Below are 18,601 nucleotides of genomic sequence, written 5' to 3' on the forward strand. Positions count from 1 at the left end.
TCTACCTCTCCAAAAACCAGCCTGTTCTTTTCTGAGTGTGCGGTCTACACCGGCCTGTCTTTAAAAAAAAACACACACACACACAAAAACAAAACTGTCCTCCTTATCCAACGGTTCTTCGTCGGAAGAATCAGAAGTACAAACATTGGATATCAAAGTCCCCATGTCTTTTCTGCCTAGTTTAAAGGTGAGATACGGGACGGATTAAGATCTATTTTAGATGCATTGGGTGAGGCTTTTGCTCCTGTGATATGGGAGTGAGATATTGTCTTTAAAGGGTACTGTTTACAGAAACATATTCGTCCCAGTTTTATTTTCGCCCCTTTCGCCCTCATTATTAACGGACGAATTTAAGACTGGGCGAATTCCGATGTCTTCAATTGATTTTCTTTAAACACAACTGTGTCTGGGGGAATTCAAGACGGGGCAAAACTGTTTGCAAGTGTAGAAGGGCGAAAATTACAATGGGCGAAAATAACCCTATATACATTATCTTCTTCCTCATATTTGGAACTGAACTGATTAGTTCAATTTAAGTTCTATAGGAACAGAGATGATACGTCAAATGCATCAAGCGGGGCTTTTCCCTTGCGACACGGGTTTGTGTTGTTGCCTTTCGAAAGTATTTACTTTTAGACCGATTTTTTATATTGATAACTTAAAAGATGATTAACATAACGGGACGTTATGTGTTAAAAGGGGCATGGTCACGATTTTTTGTTTTAAAAATTATTTTTCTGTTTTTAGTATTTACAATGTTTCAGAAAGACATTTTTAATAGGCAACCAAAGTTTGAGTGTCATTTGTTGAATTTCAAGCGAGTAACAGGGCTTGAAATTCTTGATATGTAAACAAAAAGTTTGTTTACCTTTTGAACGTTGAAGTAAAAATTTCAGTTTTAAAACTTAAAACGAATGTGTTAAACGTTAGGAACTGTGTATCAATGCTTAAAATAAATAAAAAGATAGACTCATAGGCTGGGAAAAGTTTTTGTACTGGGATATTGAACCTATGTAACCAAAAACAGGGCACGAGCCTTTTTTACATGACAAAGAATTGTGAGCCCTGTATCTTGCTTATAACTTTACGAATGACTCTCAAATTTTATTTGATCATTTGAAATGCATTTCTAAAGCATTGTAAATAATAAAAACATGAAAATAGAATTCGTCCAAAATCATGACTATGCCCCTCTCAGTTTTAATTTAAGATTGTTTTAAAACATGTAATATGGAAAATCAACATCTGATTTTAAACTAACTTAAACTGGTTGAGGACGAATAATTCACAATTAATAAATAAACAAAATTATTAATGAAAAGCTTAATAAATAAAAGATATTGCATTTAAAATTCTTTTGTTGTCAAAGCAAAACAAAATTGCTTAACTAACTTCAGTTATTTTTTTTATATGAATAAGTTAATACACTGTTTCTACATGAACGTATCGATGACGAAATGAGAAAACCAATTTTGTTTCAGTTGAAACCTTTTTTTTTCAGGAGAATATTACCGTATGTCGAGTTCACATTGAGAGGTCTGGATTCTTTGCCATCGTATGACATTATGTTTAATAATATAATCCCAGCTTAAAAAATTGCAATTAATGCGTAGACAACAAATGGAAACGTATTTTAGAAGCAGAATTAGAATTTGATCACAACTAATCTATTCAAGCGTAACCAGGTTCTCTTTGACTACGTTAGAAATAGAAAATGATTTCCATCTTTAAATAGTGTAAAACATCATGACTGTAAATGTGGAATTGTGAGCTGTTCTGTGTAACAACAAGTCTTTTTTCTTATTGGCTAGGAATGTGTAAGTGTCTTGATATTAATATTAACAATGCGAACGTTTGAAAGGCGTTTAGTGAACGCCTTTTAAGCCTACGTAAAATATAAGAGCAAAATGACAACTAGACACCCATTGTTTGCTTTCAGTCACAGCTCACGCCTGAAACAAGACATAAGTATCCCGTGCGACTTCATCTAAAGACAAGAAAAGGAGGAATTTTCTGTTCTGCAAAATCGAACAGCTGCATCAAAATTTATTGCGGTTGTGTTTTAACCGAGAAGGGAACTGGTGGTCACAAATCTTCATCTCAATAATTATCCGTGTTTGGAAACCCCATCGTTACCGCGACAGCAGGTAAAATTTACCGTTTTTGAAATTCAATTTGAATATCAATGAAAATGAAAGCAATCATAGTCATAGATTCGACGCAGAATACTTTATAATTATTTTGGTATATTTTTTTTCAGTGCATGTTTGGATTCGTTTGCAGATTAGTTTGTGTTTTAAAATACGAAACAAAACAAAATTTAAAAAAAGTTTGCAATTCTAGACTCGCCTAGACTAATCGGCTTTATAATTATTTCGGAAATTTTTTTTCTGTGCATGCTTGGATAGCGGCAATTTTAAAAGCTTTGGATTTGTCCTATAGCATTCAGTGTTCGTTTGCAGTTTAGTATGCATTATGCAATAATCTAAGATACAAAACAAAAAACATAAATAAAATAGTAATAAAAAAAACCCAGCAAAAAGCGGATAATAAAGAGTTTATTTGTGCGAAAAAGAAATATGACAGAATACTGTTATTCATCCACCATAATTGGTAAACTATGAATTTCTAATAAAATAGCTAGACAAGTCTATTTCTCTTGTAATACTGGATTTTATTGATTAAGCTATTCTGGTCTGTTTAAAGAGATGACGTCATACAATAGTTATTAGTGACGTATGAGTAGGGTATGCAATTCTAGATTCGCCTAGACAAATCAATTTTCTCAGTTTGCAGGTGGTTGATGTAACGCAATAAATCTAGGCTTTTGGTTTCCATGGTTTATTTAATGTTATTAACGCATAGTGTGAATAACGTTATATCTGTAAAAATGTCATTTTGTTTTTATTAGAATTTTAGAAAATTTAAACATGAAACTCATTGACACATATTCAAAATTATAAGATTTTGCAGACATACTATTAGAACCTTATTAAAATCAAATCATTTGGTCTTTTTAAATGTTTATATTATTTTTCTGTATTTTTGTCTATTTAGAATGAAGAAGCTTTCTAACAGCTCTGCAAATAGAAAATGTTACAAAAGTCATCCAAACAAACGCACAAAATCAAGAGCCCACGCTAGAGCTCGGCGTTTCGATGGAAGCGACCGTTCACAGTAAGTTGATGGAAATGAGTTGATAAATCAAAATAAATTTCTGAACACAGGATTCTTTTGCCCCGTGTTTTTTTAATATCCTTTACAATTGTTAACGGTTCCGCAACGTCTTGAGTTCGCCCAGATGCAGTGTGTTAAGAAAGAAATAATTTGAGACATTTGAATTCGCCCATTGTTAGATTTGCCTGCTGACGACGTGGAAGAAAGGAGCAAAAATAGATTGGAGGCAAAGTTCTCCTTGTATACAGCATATTTTTTGAATTTTTAACGATCCTTAAATTGTATTAATAACAGAATTACCAGTTAAGCGCTGAATAATAAGTATCTTTCTAATTAGTAAAAAAGAAAATAGTTTCTTAGTACGCTGTTTTCGCTTGCTGCGTTTTACAAAAGAACTTACGACAGAGTCGTAAATATGATCAGTCTAATGGAGCGGTCTTTGATGAACATAATTTATATCAAACCATTCATTTATATCCATTTTGATTTCCATAATTATATTTTACAACTATTACAATAAAATATTAATTAGTTTGTGATTAATAAATATTCATTAATTTGGTCGTAAGTCGGTTCCTATGGTCTAAGTATAAATTCAGTACTTTTCAATATTTACATTTTTTAAATATAGTTTATCTTGACTTGTTTGATGAGTAGAATTAATGATGGATTTTGAAAAGTATTCTTTAACAAAAGTTACTGTTTACATTTTAGACCTTCTTTATTACCCATCGACGCCTCCAACAGAAGGAGACAAAGTACGTACACAAACATATACTGATGCTGAATATGCTTAAACTTATGATCTGGAGCATTTTGTCAATAAATTTTTGTTGCTAAAAGAACTATCAACTAAAATGAGAGGGTTGTAAAAAATCCTTATTTAAACTGAACATATTTTGGGGAATTAAATTCAAGTTTGTCAATTGTTGGTGCTTTTATCCAGGAGAATTCTCGTCGGGAGGATCACTTGTAAAGAATGACCAGGGAACTCAATCAGAAATATCAATGGCAGATGGAACCCTTTGGTCCATGTTTCCATTGTGTAAGTTCAAAACACTATCAATCAAGGTGGGTTTTTTCGGGGTTTTTTTTTGGGGGGGGGGGGGGAGGTGGGTTGGATGGGAGTGGGTGGAAGGGCTAGGTGCAGAGGCGAGTAATATTATGTATCTATACTAAATTTTTATTTTTTTATTTTTCTTATTATTAAGTTAAAATTAAATGTTGAGTAACTAAAGGTGTTAAACTGTTGATCATTAATTTCAATTACAGCACAAACACTATTAACACGATTTTTCATTATCATGGTTGTAAAATTGTTAAATATTTATTAAATAAAAATTTATAAAATTACAGCACAAACACTATTAACACGTTTTTTCATTATCATGGTTGTAAAATTGTTAGATATTTATTAAATAAAAATTTATAAAATTACAGCACAAACACTATTAACACGATTTTCATTATTACGTTTTTTTATCATAATTCTATTAGGTCCTTTTGATTGGAGTTCCTCGGACACGGCGTCATTTCCGGATTTTCCTCGCTGTAACAATTTGGACATCAACTTATTGCTACAAGGTTTTTGATTCTTATGATAAACTCATAAAACAAATATTTCATTACTTGTTGCTGATATTTACTATTTAGTCTTACAGAAAATACAAATTATTCAACAAGTTTTATAATGTATGAAAAAATTAAAATTTATAGATTTTATATTTCTTACTTGTTAGAAATAAGACGGAAGTGGCGACATTAAAATTTCAAAGCAGTGGCGGTCAAAACTGACGATAACCACGTGATAATTTGGATAATGCATACTAATCATAATATGCATAAAAGCAATACGTCCTTATCATTGATTTATGACCTTAATATGACACAGTTATATTATGTACATGCCTACATGCATAATTAACTAACATAGAATACACTTTTGCTTTTATCACGGACGAATGGAAGAAATGGAAAATGTTAATAATTCTAAATAGACACAAACATAATAGATATTTTTTCTTAGCAGCTTACTGATTGGCTAAAACCAAACATTCTAAGAAAATAACATGTTATTATCACCCTCACGTAACGGTTAAAGTGGATATAATAATTGATTTTTTCTACTTTGCTATAATTGGTAATCATTAGTCCAATGAAATTGTGTGTTTTTCTCAATGGTTTCGGCAATAAATTTAGCTTGAGGTTCAGAAAATAAATAAAGGTGATGAAATAACAACGAATTTATTATGTTTATATTATTTTGTCACGTGATCATACAATAAAACTATTATTGTTCTGGCTTTTTATCAGTACAATAGATCGTATAGACCGAAATAAACTTATCATAACTATGTCATTATATTGCATAAATACATTAAGAAGTGTAAATAGATATTTAAATAATATGTTTCATCATCTTATCGACCTTAAATACATACAAACTATGCTTCTTTGTTTACAGGGTTATTTTCGCCCCATGTCATTTTTGCCCTTCTTCACTTGCATACGACTTCTGCCCGTCTTGAATTCGCCCTGATGTAGTTGTGTTAACAGAGATATTATTTTTGACATAGAATTCGTATGAATAATAATGTATAAATAATATGATTGTTTTAACAGCTGGCACATATACTAGAATATTTTATATTTTCTTACTTAAAGCATTTCAAACTCAATGGGAGCCTACCACAGAACAAGACATGAAACAGATGACCGAGCATCTTGAAGAACTCAAAACAAGGATTCAAAGTAAGAATGTTTCTTATAAAGGTATATTTTGCTTATATAAACAAAGCCCGCTGCCTATATGTAATTTACAAGTGTAATATATTTACATATTCAAATATGATCAATTCAAATCAAATCAATTAAACTAATGCATTGGTAAATTTAAATACATGTAGCATTGCAACGGTTTAAAAGAATGTTATTTTCTTGGATAAAAATTTAAAAAATTAAAAGTGTATATGCTTTGCATGTATATAAGACTATATATATCGATACTTTGTATATCTCGAAAAACAAACTTTAAAAACGTTAATACTCATAAATAAAATAATAATTGGGAAAAGCGAATGTATAAAAATAGAAAAACCAAAACAAATATAAAAAACGAATAAAAAAAGAGATGAGTTTTATCGTTTATCAAGTTCTGATCACAATGCACTAATCCATTTGAGTAAATAACATTTCAATTGCGTACTGGTAAGTACTTATTGTTTTCCCCCCACAGAATGGTTCAAAGACAATGAATGAAAAGCGGTCCTTTCTTCTCCTGCAATTGTTTCTATCATTTTGAGCAAGTTACAGAGATAACGCAGCAGATAAAAAGTTTCTTTGGGTTGATATTATCTTTACTTTATGTATCAATGAATTGATGATCATAAGCTATTTGATATTTTGAAAGATGTTTATATATCAATAGTGCCTGTTTAGGAGGGTAAGAGTTGAAATTGACACCCCGGGAAAACTATTGTCAACCGCCGCGAAGCGGATGTTGACAATGGTTTTCGAGGGGTGTCAATTTCAACTCTTACCCTCCTAAACAGGCACTATTTATTTTATTATACTGAATGTTTCAATTTTAAAGAAAACTTTACTACTCTTATATATGAATGACGTGAATTCTTTGGCGAACGGTTCGCGCATAGTTTACGCTTGTAAAAATTCGTTGTGTTACCCGTTGCTAAGGTGTTGCTTACGCTTAGGTTATAGAACGGATTATCAACTGCGTCTTAACCAATCAGATTTCAGTATTTAACATGAAAGTATAATAATATGATTTAACAACTTCTTGATACATTAAAAATGTCCATAATATGTTTTCGGGTTTCAAAAAAGGTCATGTTTGTTTCATTTGTGTTTAGATGTGTTTACATGGTGTTATTTTGTTGTTGTGCATGAATTATATTTTTTATTTTTTATTACCTTCTTCTTAATTTTTCAATTCACTTTACAAAAGTAAAAAAAATGAAAAGTAGGTTTTGAAATAGAAGAAATATTGTATTAAGTTAAATGATCTTTTGTTTTGTCCATGAATCTATAGGTGTATAAGAGTTCATAGATTATACTTATAAATCAAAATGGTTAGCTATTGAAATGGACGAAAAAATGATTATAATAGCAATGTACAATCATGTAAATTGAATATGTCTTGACAGCCAATCTTATTGTACACAAAAAATAAATATAGTCTCAAAAAATCATACTTTGCTTTTTTATTGACCTGAAGCAATACTTAGAATACTTTTGTTTTATCAGCTATTTGCATTGTTTGTTTCTCAGAAAGGGATAAAAGATGAATGCTTTTAACAAAATAAAAATAACAAACAACTGTATATGCAAACTGTCAACATATGAATCACATGGATTTTTTTTTCGAACATGAAATAAAATCTAAAGGCATTGTATTTTTAAAAGTTTTCAAGCAATTTCAGATCGGACATTTAAAACATTTATTTTTAAATAATATTTTGATATCCAAAATACAACCAAAAATTCAATTTGGGCTGGAAATGTTAAGTGAAATATTTTAATTCTGATTGTAACACATCATTTGATTGGCTAAACCAGTTCTTATATATCGTGTAACATAACCCTGGACAGTTTAATAATTTTGTTATAACTTAATGAATGAATTACGCCAAAGTGCAATTTGTGTATCATTTAAGTAAAAAGATTACAAAAAGCATACATATATAATGGTCCCTCATCCGAGCATTATTTTAAGAGTGTAAAGGATAAGATACATTATATGTTTTAAGCATAAGGCTCAATAGGTATCGTATAGCATGGTTATCTTTAGTAGCATAACATTAAAACGGGTGATCATTTGACAACACAGAACCTTACCTCTTTAAAAAGGCCTGTCCGAGCGCGGTAATCATCTTAAAAGAATTTGTGACAACCCCTCTACAGGGTTTGGGAAACAAAACAAAAGGCGTCTGTAGGTGGGTATATGATATCCTCTTAGGCCTCAGACGCATAACATTAGTTTATCATATTTGTGAAAAGTAATTGAAGGCAAAGGTGTTCTTGGCCTTGACGTTTTTACAGGAGTTTGAATTTGTAATCCGGTTTTATCATTGAAAATACTCATATAAAATCTAAATTCAAAGCTGATAGGCTTTTTGCTTTTGCGGTAGTAGTTATTGCCCAGAGTGCTACTAATTTAAGAGACATCATTTTGAGATTCAATGTTTGAAGTGGACAAAGACCACATAAAATCGCAATAGCTTTGAAACATCCATCGCCGCTTACATTTACAGGAAGTCTCAGGAGGCCTATATTAAGAATATCTTTTAATCATTGTTGAAATCAATGTCTGGTTGTTAGTCTTTTTTACATTGAAAAAAATGAGTTAAAAAATTATTAATTTATGTTAAAATTTATAACTAAATATTAGACCATTCACTTCAGAAAGTTGACGGAGATTAATTTTCCATTAAATGCACTATTCAACCCACTTTTGCCACGCATGTTGATACTGTTCGTTGGTGGCTGGTTTGCGGGTTTCGTTTGTAACGTAGCATTCGAAGTATGATCCTCATTGACTCTCAATCTGTTTCCAGATAAAACATAAGTTATCAAGGATAATTTCCTTACCAAGGGATGAAACTCTCCCATGTGTGGCATAATCAGTAGAGTTTTGTGTCTTGACAACCTGGTAGGAATAAATACTAAAGTTGATTTTAATAATGGAAACCAACTACTAGTATGTATAATTCAAAGAAGAGAAATGATAATAGCTTCCTCTACTATCCAATAAATATGCTTTTATTCATAATTCTCCCAATAAACTTAATAGAAAGAAATATCAGATTTTAACATTCATTCTTTTGAATCTTAGAAATTTCTACAAAACAATTATGCACAAGCATATTTAAATCCCTATATATTTTTTGCTAATATAATAATTTGTTTTTCTATACATCAATTACCGATTTGAATTAAATCCAATGATCTAGAAGACATACTGTCCGTCGCATTGACATTAGCTCCTACAGTCGTCGTGTTATCGGATTTAATCCTAATGTGACAATTGGTATAACTTTAAAAAATGATTTCAATATATTTAAGTTTCAAATATATGCATTCTAGCTTCTAACAACGACCATTGACCTTCAGTGTATTTGTCACTAAAACTTGCCCCCAGTCCTAAATGGATGCGTTTGTTTCAACCAAATAATCAATATGTAGATTTTTAATTAGTCTTCTATTAAATTTCTCAACATCGTTAATCAACTATGTAATTTCTTAAACAATTTCCTCTGAATTATGTGTTATTAAAGCAAAGCAGGAATTTTTCAACTTTTATTTTTGCTTTGAATGTATAAACAGTTAGACCAATCGAAGACGCAAACTTCCGTATCGGAACCGAATGTTCTTGCATTGTTTCTAATATAATGTCATGATTTTAGAGATCATTTCTTCAGGATAGAAAAATTTTAAATTTTATCGATTAAAAAATAAGCCCACAAATTTAATCTTTGACTTTGTGTCTTCAATGACTTTTAATGTTTCTTTGAAAAACCAAGATAATCTAAATCACTCATTACTAATTCACTTTTGCATCAAAATTCGTTTTGATAATAAGAGAAACGTTGATAATGTAACAAAACTGTATCCATTGCTCTGAAAGCTGCAAAAACTGGTTTATATAACTTAGTTAAAACCTCTCGGTGCTGAGGCTACATAGTAATACATTAATTTATACAAAATATTATTCCAGTAGAATGCCAACATTTTTGTAAAATCTGGATGAATACTAACTATAAAATAAGCATCTTTTGGATCAATACAAATCAAATAATCATATTTTTTAATTGCAGAATCTCTTGTCTTTTATGTTCGTTTTTTACAAACTCATTAAAATTAAACCTATTTAAATTAATTATTGGTCTTTGAGAGCCATCTCGTTGTGGTTCAAGAATAAATTTGAAATAAATTTATTTGTTGGAACGTCAACTTCTTCAATTCCATTCTTTGCTAATAAAGTTTCTGCCTCATTGTGAAAAAAAGTGCAGATTCATTTAATTTTAGTCTTTAAATTGAGATCCCAAATTGTATGCTTTGGTACACATGAAAACAATACTACATATCAAATGCAATGATAACTTCTGAAAGCCGTAAGGCGATATGTAATTGAATATATTCATCGACAGTCTAGCACATGTTAGTTTGCGAAAGACACTTCTGGATTACTCTAGCATTAGCAATTACTTTATTTCAAAAATACCATGGCCATCAATCGTGTCTTTCCTATGACGAAAGCGGTAATTATGACTGTGTTAATCTTTTTTACGCTTTTAAAAGGATTTAAAGACATCAAGTAGGTTTTTGATTCAATGACACAAAGTGTTTTGGGACAATAACAAAATATCAGTATATTATATGGCAATGTTAGGTATGATTGATTAAGTAAAATAACAAAGCTTGTTTTCGAAACCAATTTCGCTTTTGTATCATTTTTGTTTTACTAAAATGTTGATATTTGTTCAGAGTATGTTTACATTTTAAATAGTGACAATTCAACTAACTTATGCACAATTAGTACTTTTTAAAGTCTTACTTTGTGCAATGATGGTGTCAGCTTTTTTTTTTTTAAAGACATTTGAATTTTTATAAGTACATTTAAAATTTTATAAAAATTAAATAAAGTAAGAAATATTGGAGTGAGAAATCTCGCACCTTGCGCTGTGTAATTTAGAAATTTAGAAAGGACACACATGACCCCCCCCCCCCTTCTTATATTTTTTTTTCAGATTTTGAAATCCTTTAAATAAGTCTGTAGCTGCGCAGTTCGACAGCTGTTCTGAGTGATTAAAAAGGCATTGTCCTGTTCTTGTATGCATACTTTTAAAACAAAATGACATGCAGGACCTCATAGTTATTGCTTTCATATCCTTAGGCAACATTTTTGACCAGTTTCGGGCAGAAACAAGCCAGTTCAAGAAAAGTTTACATTCTTATCCTCAAATGTACAAGATGGCTGCACATCCCCTTAAGAGTTCCGGCCCTTAATTGATACTGCGCATTACTTTCACGCCGCCAACTTTCGAATATGTTACACGACCTACGAGTATTTTTTTTTTTCATGTTGCAAACTCTTTTGACTCTATCAAAGCTTGAATTAGCTATTTGTCAATTTCAAAACCAAATCGTGGCTCCTCAGAGTATTGGACATGTTCAGTTGTCGTTACCACGTTAACGTCAATACTAGGGACCACGCAATTTTCTGTGCCAAGGCACATGTCTAAATTAATTAGAATCTCTATGTGTGCATTGAAAATCTTGCTTGTGGCCAAGCAACAAAAAGGTTTTTTAACCAAAATATTTAGCGATGTAATGAACGTAACAATCTCTCATACTGGTCTTCACGACATTTTAAGATACATTTAAACCAATGTTACACATTAGTCAAATTGATATATGCATCGGAATACAAAAAGATGTGAAGTATATATTGGTTTGGGGCAATCGCATAAGCAGTTAAATGCGTTATTGTAGGCAGTCTTTTGAGACTAGCCTTTTGTTAGCTGTGGGTATCTAGTTCCCGGTTAAAAAAATAAGTTGGAAGACCGGGAACCTAAGGTTTAATGCGCGTTTTAAAGTTGCAATTTACGGCGAACTAAATATTGCGCTAGTATTGGAATGATTATTTTAATTTTAACAAAAATTTTGCGGAAAAAATAGTTTTATTACATTTTACAGGCAATTTACTACTGTAATCTATACAGGCCTTAGACTTTCTCAGAAATACGCTAACCGACATCGAGGAATAAAGATAAATTCACGCACAGATTTTGTGAGTCGCTTTATTTTGCATAAAAACAAATTACACCAGTTCACTTTACTGGGCTGGAGATGATGTCCAAAGGAATACTGTAAACCAACTTTTATACGCGTGCAAGAAATTTTTGCGAGGTTCGCGAGAGCCTCATCGTCGCAAAAATTTCTCGCCGCGGACAAGTATTTACCATATAATCGTAATTATAAAAAAGGCTTGGTCGCGAAAATAAGTCGCTTCGAACCAGTTAATTTCAGGGAAATTGCGAAATAAAGTTGTCGCGAATAATAATTGGTTTACAGTAATTTTTGGCAAGTGAAGTGACGTTATTTGTAGTAAATTGTCTGAGGATATTTTGTAAAAGATATGTTTTGAAAATAAGACTAATCAGTCAAAAGCTAGCGCAATTTTTGCGTCGTGAATTGCTAGTTTTTAATATGTACGGAACTGTAGCTCCCAGTTCGTACCTCTGAATGTTACAAACCTTCAGCTAGCTATAGCCTTTTTTGCATCTTCCAAAGTCAAGGGTTTCTGATCCCTTGTTCAACATTGATCAATGCACACTTCACATCATTATTAAAACAACGTTTCTTATTGGATCATGCAAATTTGTATGACACCAACCAGCGTACGATGTTTCTAACCCTGTCAAACCCTGCCTATTCGGTCAAGGGTTTATGTAGAGTCGAGCGGATCAAAAACCCTTGACGTGGAAAGATGCCTTTTTGGAGAACTTGGAAGGAATTGAAGTGCATTAAAAACAAACAAAATCAAAATATTTTCTCCACAGACAACATTTATTGCAATGAAAAATTAACATGAAAACAATACAATAGCAATCTATTCTTCACCAAGATTTTCCTCTAGCAATTCTCGATTTAAAATATATGCACATTCTTGTTGCAAGGAATTCTCTTCTCTACAGAATATAATTCCACCAGCTACAACGCCTCAAAGTATTGCCTCACTGAGTTGATGTCCGGATCCTTATTGCGAGAACATGATGAAGGGGTAGCCATGTTTAAAAGATTCCTCACAATTGGACCTAAATGAAAAGCAAACCAAACATTTAACAAAACGAAAGTTTTTTTTTATCGTTGTGTTATATTTAATACCGATTTATGAAGATGAATTGAATAATATGTACCCAGTTATTACCTAAACCGTGATTGCAGTAACCTTTCCTTTCCGGGAATTTCAATAAACAGTTAACAAACTACAAAGTATTGTCTTGTGGAATATACGTTTATCTAAATACATTGTCAGTAAATAAAAAGTATCATATGAAACTTACAGAGGGGTAACATGCACCATAAGTTTCCATCCGCCATTGACAGATCTGTTTGAGTGCCTTGGTCGTTCTTCAATTCTGATTCTTCGGAGATTGATGAACCTGAAAAAGCAAAATAAATCTTAATTGTTAAGTCTATGTCAGCTATTATTTAAAAAAAAAGAAAACTAGGGAGAGACCCTATGTCTTTAAGCATGTCACTTTAGTACATGTACATAAAAACTATTTATATATGTAAGCCATTTCTCTCCCAAAACATTGAATTCAAAATTAGTTACTTGTTGTATCCAACAACACAGTTTAAGTCAACTCTGTTTGACACCGCTATATTAAAATGTTTTACGTGAAAAATCTAAGGTACGGGTACGTACTTGATCTCCGTCTGTCGTGCTGCAAGGCCGTAGATTGTGTTGGATGTCTGAAATGTAGAATTAATTACTTATAATGTAAGCTGTTTAGACTGTAGTCTTTTGATATCATACATGTAAAAGCTATATCAAGGAAAAGTAGCCCTCGAAATCATTTTTTAAAATAAATTTGTTTAAGTAAATATTAATATTTTTTTTGGTTTTTTTAATTCTTCATATTTGTCTTTATGATTTTAGAATGAAATATTGATAACTATTTGAGGATAATTTTCTTTTTGTGTATGAAAAACATGGAATGATGGAAAATACAGTTATTGGATAGTTAGTACAAAATAAGAGAATATACATGTATTTAATTCTATAAAACTCACTTTATGTGGTGAATTTCATCAAAGCTTTCCGTGAACACATCCATCCTTGATGTTGGGATTCTTTTGTTGTGATGTTTATTGATCTTCTTATCAGAGAGAGAAACTAAAGGCTTTTTCATTCTAGGAGTAACACAAATAAAGATTAAGTTTTAAAAAATAAAGGTTAGTTTAGATTATAGATAATCAAATTGACAAAACTATGCATTGCAACAAATAATAGTTATGCTATCGTAAAAGTTGACAAATCAATAAGTGTGGTTTCATCAATATTTGTTGAAAACCAATTTTCCTGGATTTCGAGGTTAAGTTGATCCACGAAATTAAATGTTTATTGAAGTGCCATTACGTATTCTTGAAACTGTTATTTTCACTTTATCCACAAAAATTGATACCCATGAATATTAATGAAACCACAGTATATCCTATCCTCTATCATGCATCCTATCCCACGAATAAGCTATTTTCTATCCTAGCCTATCCTTATTATCCATATTAAGGAATAAAAGATAAACAAATGTGACTAAAAATGATTTTATCAAATAATGTTTTCCTGTAATAATGTACCACTTTTGTGGTGACGATTTAATCATATTTTATCATAGGTACATGTATTACATGCATTTTATTAGATCTCTCATTACAATTAGTATGAAACAAGGTTACACGTGCGTTCTTGCATAAAGAATATTAAATAGACTTCCTGCTTAGCAGGAAAGAATCTGATTTTTCTAATCACTGGATGGTAATACGTGCGTTTATTTTGATTAAAACAATTATTTCATTTGCAAACTGTATAGACCTTCTTCCTGAAGAGTCTAAATCAACATGACAAACACGTCATCTGTTCTTGACCATTGGGTGTTTAAAATGTTATCTTTACTCGAAATGTAGAAAAAATGTTAAAAAAAAAAAATCAATATTTTCAGAAAAAACAATAAACAGAGATACAGCGGTATATCATCGTTTGGAAACATATCTTGTTTGGGATACTCATGCAAAACGTAAGATTTGATTTACCTGCTTTTGGGGTACCGGAAGGCTTTGGAATATGGATTGCTCTTGATCTTCAGGTCTGTGACCTCCCTATTGTTGTATGCTGTAACTGCTACAAACGTCGATACAGGAACTGGAATTTCAAGCACAGAAAATCTGTCCGTCTTGTGTTTGATGAGAGATATTCTCACTAAATACTTCTGAAGGGTTCGGAGAGTGAACTGTAAATTGATACAAAGATACGCAACAATCAACTTATACTCAAATGCTACATGTCAAATTGTACGTGGATAACCCCAGTACGATTTTATCGAAATATCAATTAACACATCCTACATGTCAATTGGTACGCAGACAACCCCAGTACGATTTTATCAAAATATCAATTAACACATTTAAAACCAATAAAGCAAGGCATAAGCCATAGTTCTAAGAAGTGACTAAGAAAACAACTTACGATTCCACATTGACAGCTAGGTTGGTTCGAAAGTTTCACATTCTGGAATGATATGATTTTGGCCATCCATTTCGACCCAATTTGTGGAGAATCTGGATGCTTGAAACAGTTGTTATTAAAATCTTGTTCAGCTTTTCCAATAGCTACCCATTTGTTGTCCACAAATTTAAAATAATTGGTGTCAGCTGGGATTACATCAAACATTATGTCATACAATCCCGCAGGATCCAGGCCTTTCAAGGTGAACTCAACATACGGAAACATTCTCCTGAAATAAAATGGATAACATTTAAAATGATATCAAATCAGGTTATCATATGTTTAGAGGGATTATAAATAACTATTAAAGTCAATATATTTTGCTTTTCCAACGTCCACAGCTTATGGTCCCAAATTCACCAACAAGCATATTGTTAAGGTACTCAACACATATCTCAACTCCAATCTATTAAACTACTTGCACATGTTCATATATATGACGTAAAACCAAAGAATTCATATAAGAAAATTGAAGAGAGAGACGAGGACAGAAGGGTGTAGGATAATATAAACAGTGTTTGGGAATATGCTTTGATAATAACAGATCTAAACTTTATTTTAAATCTACTATCTACACATACATACCGTCCTGTTCTGTTGATAATCATCTCAGTTCCTAGTCTGTAGAATTTATTCCAAAGGTTGCCCTTTTCCAATTCTAGCGATACGGAACCGTTTTGCAAAGGCGAAAACGTATTTGTTGCATTCCCTCTTTCGGTGTTCTCATACTTGCTCTCAGACCCAGAGGTGTTTGGATACCCTGAGGAACCTGAGGTAGACACCGTGTAGGTCTCTGTATCTGATGATTGTTCCTCTAGTTCTTCTGACGAAGAAACATTGGAAGAGGATGACAGTGTATTGGAAAGAGACCAATTCACCCTCGGAGATGAATAGGATTGATAAGTTTCAAAGCGCCGCCTCTTTGCTGCAGTGTTTCTTTCTTCTTGATCACTCTTTTCAAGAACGAGATGACTTGTGTAGTCCATTGCAAATGTGTTGCCTAAATGAATAAATAAATTGATATTAAACATAGCCGATTGCAATAGATTCTTAAACAAATTGTTAGAATACAACATCGACAATTACGAAGAAACATTTAAAAATATCCTATAAGAATTTTTTTAACTGTTATGAAACCCAGGTAATTTGTAAAAATGGTTTTGAATAGTGAAATGTAGTTACATTGAGATACCAAATAACTTAACTCAAAACTTTTTTAATTGCAAAAGATAAACATTGCATATGATTTAAGAATATGAAAAAAAGATATTCAGATATGTCATAGCATTTCATGAATAAATGTTAAAAAATTTTACTTACTTGTGGTCCTGTCAAAGTTTTGATTTTATGTAGATTGATGATGCCTGTGTGAAATAAATAGATTTCGCGAAATAAAAACTGCGTAATTTCCTTAATGAAAACTCGCTATTCCGCCTTTAGAAGGTTCTAGTTTCTAGTGTTTGCAGAAAACATGGCAACTGATTCGCTAGATTTTTAAAGCATTTTCACTATCAACGCCTACAAACCAGATTAAACTGCTGAAACTGTCAACTTAATATAATTGTTTGTCGGTTTTTTCCATATTAGGAATCGAGACATTACACAATTATTTGATATTTCATTATAATTAACACTAGTATATGTAGAACTGCGTAGGTAATTCCAGAAAGGTTATTACGTTTCTAGTGATCTTTGCGCAAGAGTTTAATGAGGACGAGTGGTCAGCTTGCCTATCAGGTCTCCCTTTAATATTTGTAAATATGATAAGCATTACAATAAAGTAATATTTATTAAGGTAAAATCAAAATTTTTATTTCTTAAATCTATTTATCATTGAAAACAGTTCCGTCTCAAAATGGCCAATATCACCCAAACCTCTGAAAGATTTCGTCTCTGTTAACTTGTGTATTACCATTCTTATGAGTTAGACACGAAAGACTCTTCAGTAGACATAGCTGAAAGAGAGAGAACATGTCGCCCCAACAGAAACAGAGGTGCAGCAGCATTTATTATTATATCTCAATATGATTATTCTATTACATTTGATTGATCTAGAAAGTCACATGGCAGGGCGATTTCATAGGAATGAAGAAGCTGATATGAGCATATGATGGAGACAAGTATGATAAAATCAAAAATATATAATTATGATTTTTTATATATCACAAAACCAACTTAACTACTAGTATCATGATTCGAAATTATGAAAGAAAAGTGAGACAGTAACAGAGGAAATCAATCAATCAGGACGTTATTGCTATCAAAAAGTCAAACAATTTTTAGAAATCAACGTAATCAATCTATTCCCCGAAGAAAAACAAATGTCCCTTGGATAATGCCCTCGGGAAATAAATGATTTTTCTTGGAGAAATAAATCTTCATTTTTCCCTCAATATCATGCAATAAATGTATATTGTTGAATTGTGGTCTGAAACAGAGATGCTTATACAGGGTATATATACTAGTGGCAAAGCATGGACTATTACTGATAAGTCGTGCAATGATAGTACAACGTTGCAAGATAACATGAGACATGTTGAGCAACAGACTCATGGTCGCACAATACGCGCTTAAACAACTGCGATTCTTCTTACGACCTTTAAAAATCGTGCATCACTCTTGCGAGTACACAAAACGTTGTAAAACGTTCGTACTAATGTTCGTGCGTTGCACTGCGATGATTTGGATCGCATCATAAGTGAATTTGTTTGCGTTTGAATAGTGTCCATGTCCAATATTTTGAGGAGACTTGATGCGAGCACTAAAATGCATGCAACGAATGCGAGAGCTCGTGCAACGTATGCGAGAGCTCGTTCAACATATGAGAGATCTCGTGCGAATCTAAAAAAAAAATTCCGATCGCAAAGCGTTGTAAAGTGCTCGTGCGCCAATTGTGAAAGGGGCTATAGGAGAAAGGTTGATAATACGATATACGCAAAGGCCTTTGTCACTTACGATGGCAATTAACAGTTAACGGTTCGTCGTAGTTTCTTTAACATCACAACCTTGATTCTAGACAATTTGTCTACAATATACGCAGTATTTTGCGTAGGAAAAAAATGGCCTATCACTTGTGGTCTGTATGATAGGTATATTTATTATACATATGGTATA

The 18,601-nt window shown here is 31.9% G+C and overlaps 2 protein-coding genes across 2 annotated transcripts; one reads left to right on the forward strand and one right to left on the reverse strand.

The window, feature by feature from the left end:
* Positions 1–1,944: 1,944 nt before the first annotated feature.
* LOC128162960 (uncharacterized) lies at positions 1,945–7,414 on the forward strand. Its single transcript, XM_052826404.1, has 7 exons — positions 1,945–2,147; positions 3,058–3,177; positions 3,892–3,935; positions 4,124–4,222; positions 4,675–4,761; positions 5,842–5,928; positions 6,413–7,414. Exons 2-7 carry the CDS (start codon positions 3,059–3,061, stop codon positions 6,433–6,435), a joined length of 459 nt encoding a protein of 152 aa, XP_052682364.1. The 5' UTR covers positions 1,945–2,147; position 3,058; the 3' UTR covers positions 6,436–7,414.
* Positions 7,415–12,756: 5,342 nt separating this feature from the next.
* On the reverse strand, positions 12,757–16,563 carry LOC128162958 (T-box transcription factor TBX5-A-like). Its single transcript, XM_052826401.1, has 7 exons — positions 16,073–16,563; positions 15,449–15,716; positions 15,016–15,212; positions 13,999–14,118; positions 13,631–13,677; positions 13,263–13,361; positions 12,757–13,013 (listed from the first exon to the last, which is right to left on the reverse strand). Exons 1-7 carry the CDS (start codon positions 16,561–16,563, stop codon positions 12,910–12,912), a joined length of 1,326 nt encoding a protein of 441 aa, XP_052682361.1. The 3' UTR covers positions 12,757–12,909.
* Positions 16,564–18,601: the final 2,038 nt, after the last annotated feature.

Source organism: Crassostrea angulata, chromosome 9, assembly GCF_025612915.1.
Source record: "Crassostrea angulata isolate pt1a10 chromosome 9, ASM2561291v2, whole genome shotgun sequence".
NCBI classification, from domain to species: Eukaryota; Metazoa; Mollusca; class Bivalvia; order Ostreida; family Ostreidae; genus Magallana; species Magallana angulata.

Coding starts and splice junctions, on each gene's coding strand:
- LOC128162960 (XM_052826404.1), top strand. CDS start 3,059: ATGAAGAAGCTTTCTAACAGCTCTGCAAATAGAAAATGTTACAAAAGT. Junction 3,178..3,891: donor GATGGAAGCGACCGTTCACA/GTAAGTTGATGG, acceptor TTTACATTTTAG/ACCTTCTTTATTACCCATCG. Junction 4,762..5,841: donor CATCAACTTATTGCTACAAG/GTTTTTGATTCT, acceptor TCTTACTTAAAG/CATTTCAAACTCAATGGGAG.
- LOC128162958 (XM_052826401.1), bottom strand. CDS start 16,563: ATGTTGTATTCTAACAATTTGTTTAAGAATCTATTGCAATCGGCTATG. Junction 15,213..15,448: donor CTAGCTGTCAATGTGGAATC/GTAAGTTGTTTT, acceptor ATCAATTTACAG/TTCACTCTCCGAACCCTTCA. Junction 13,678..13,998: donor GATGAAATTCACCACATAAA/GTGAGTTTTATA, acceptor TCTACATTTCAG/ACATCCAACACAATCTACGG.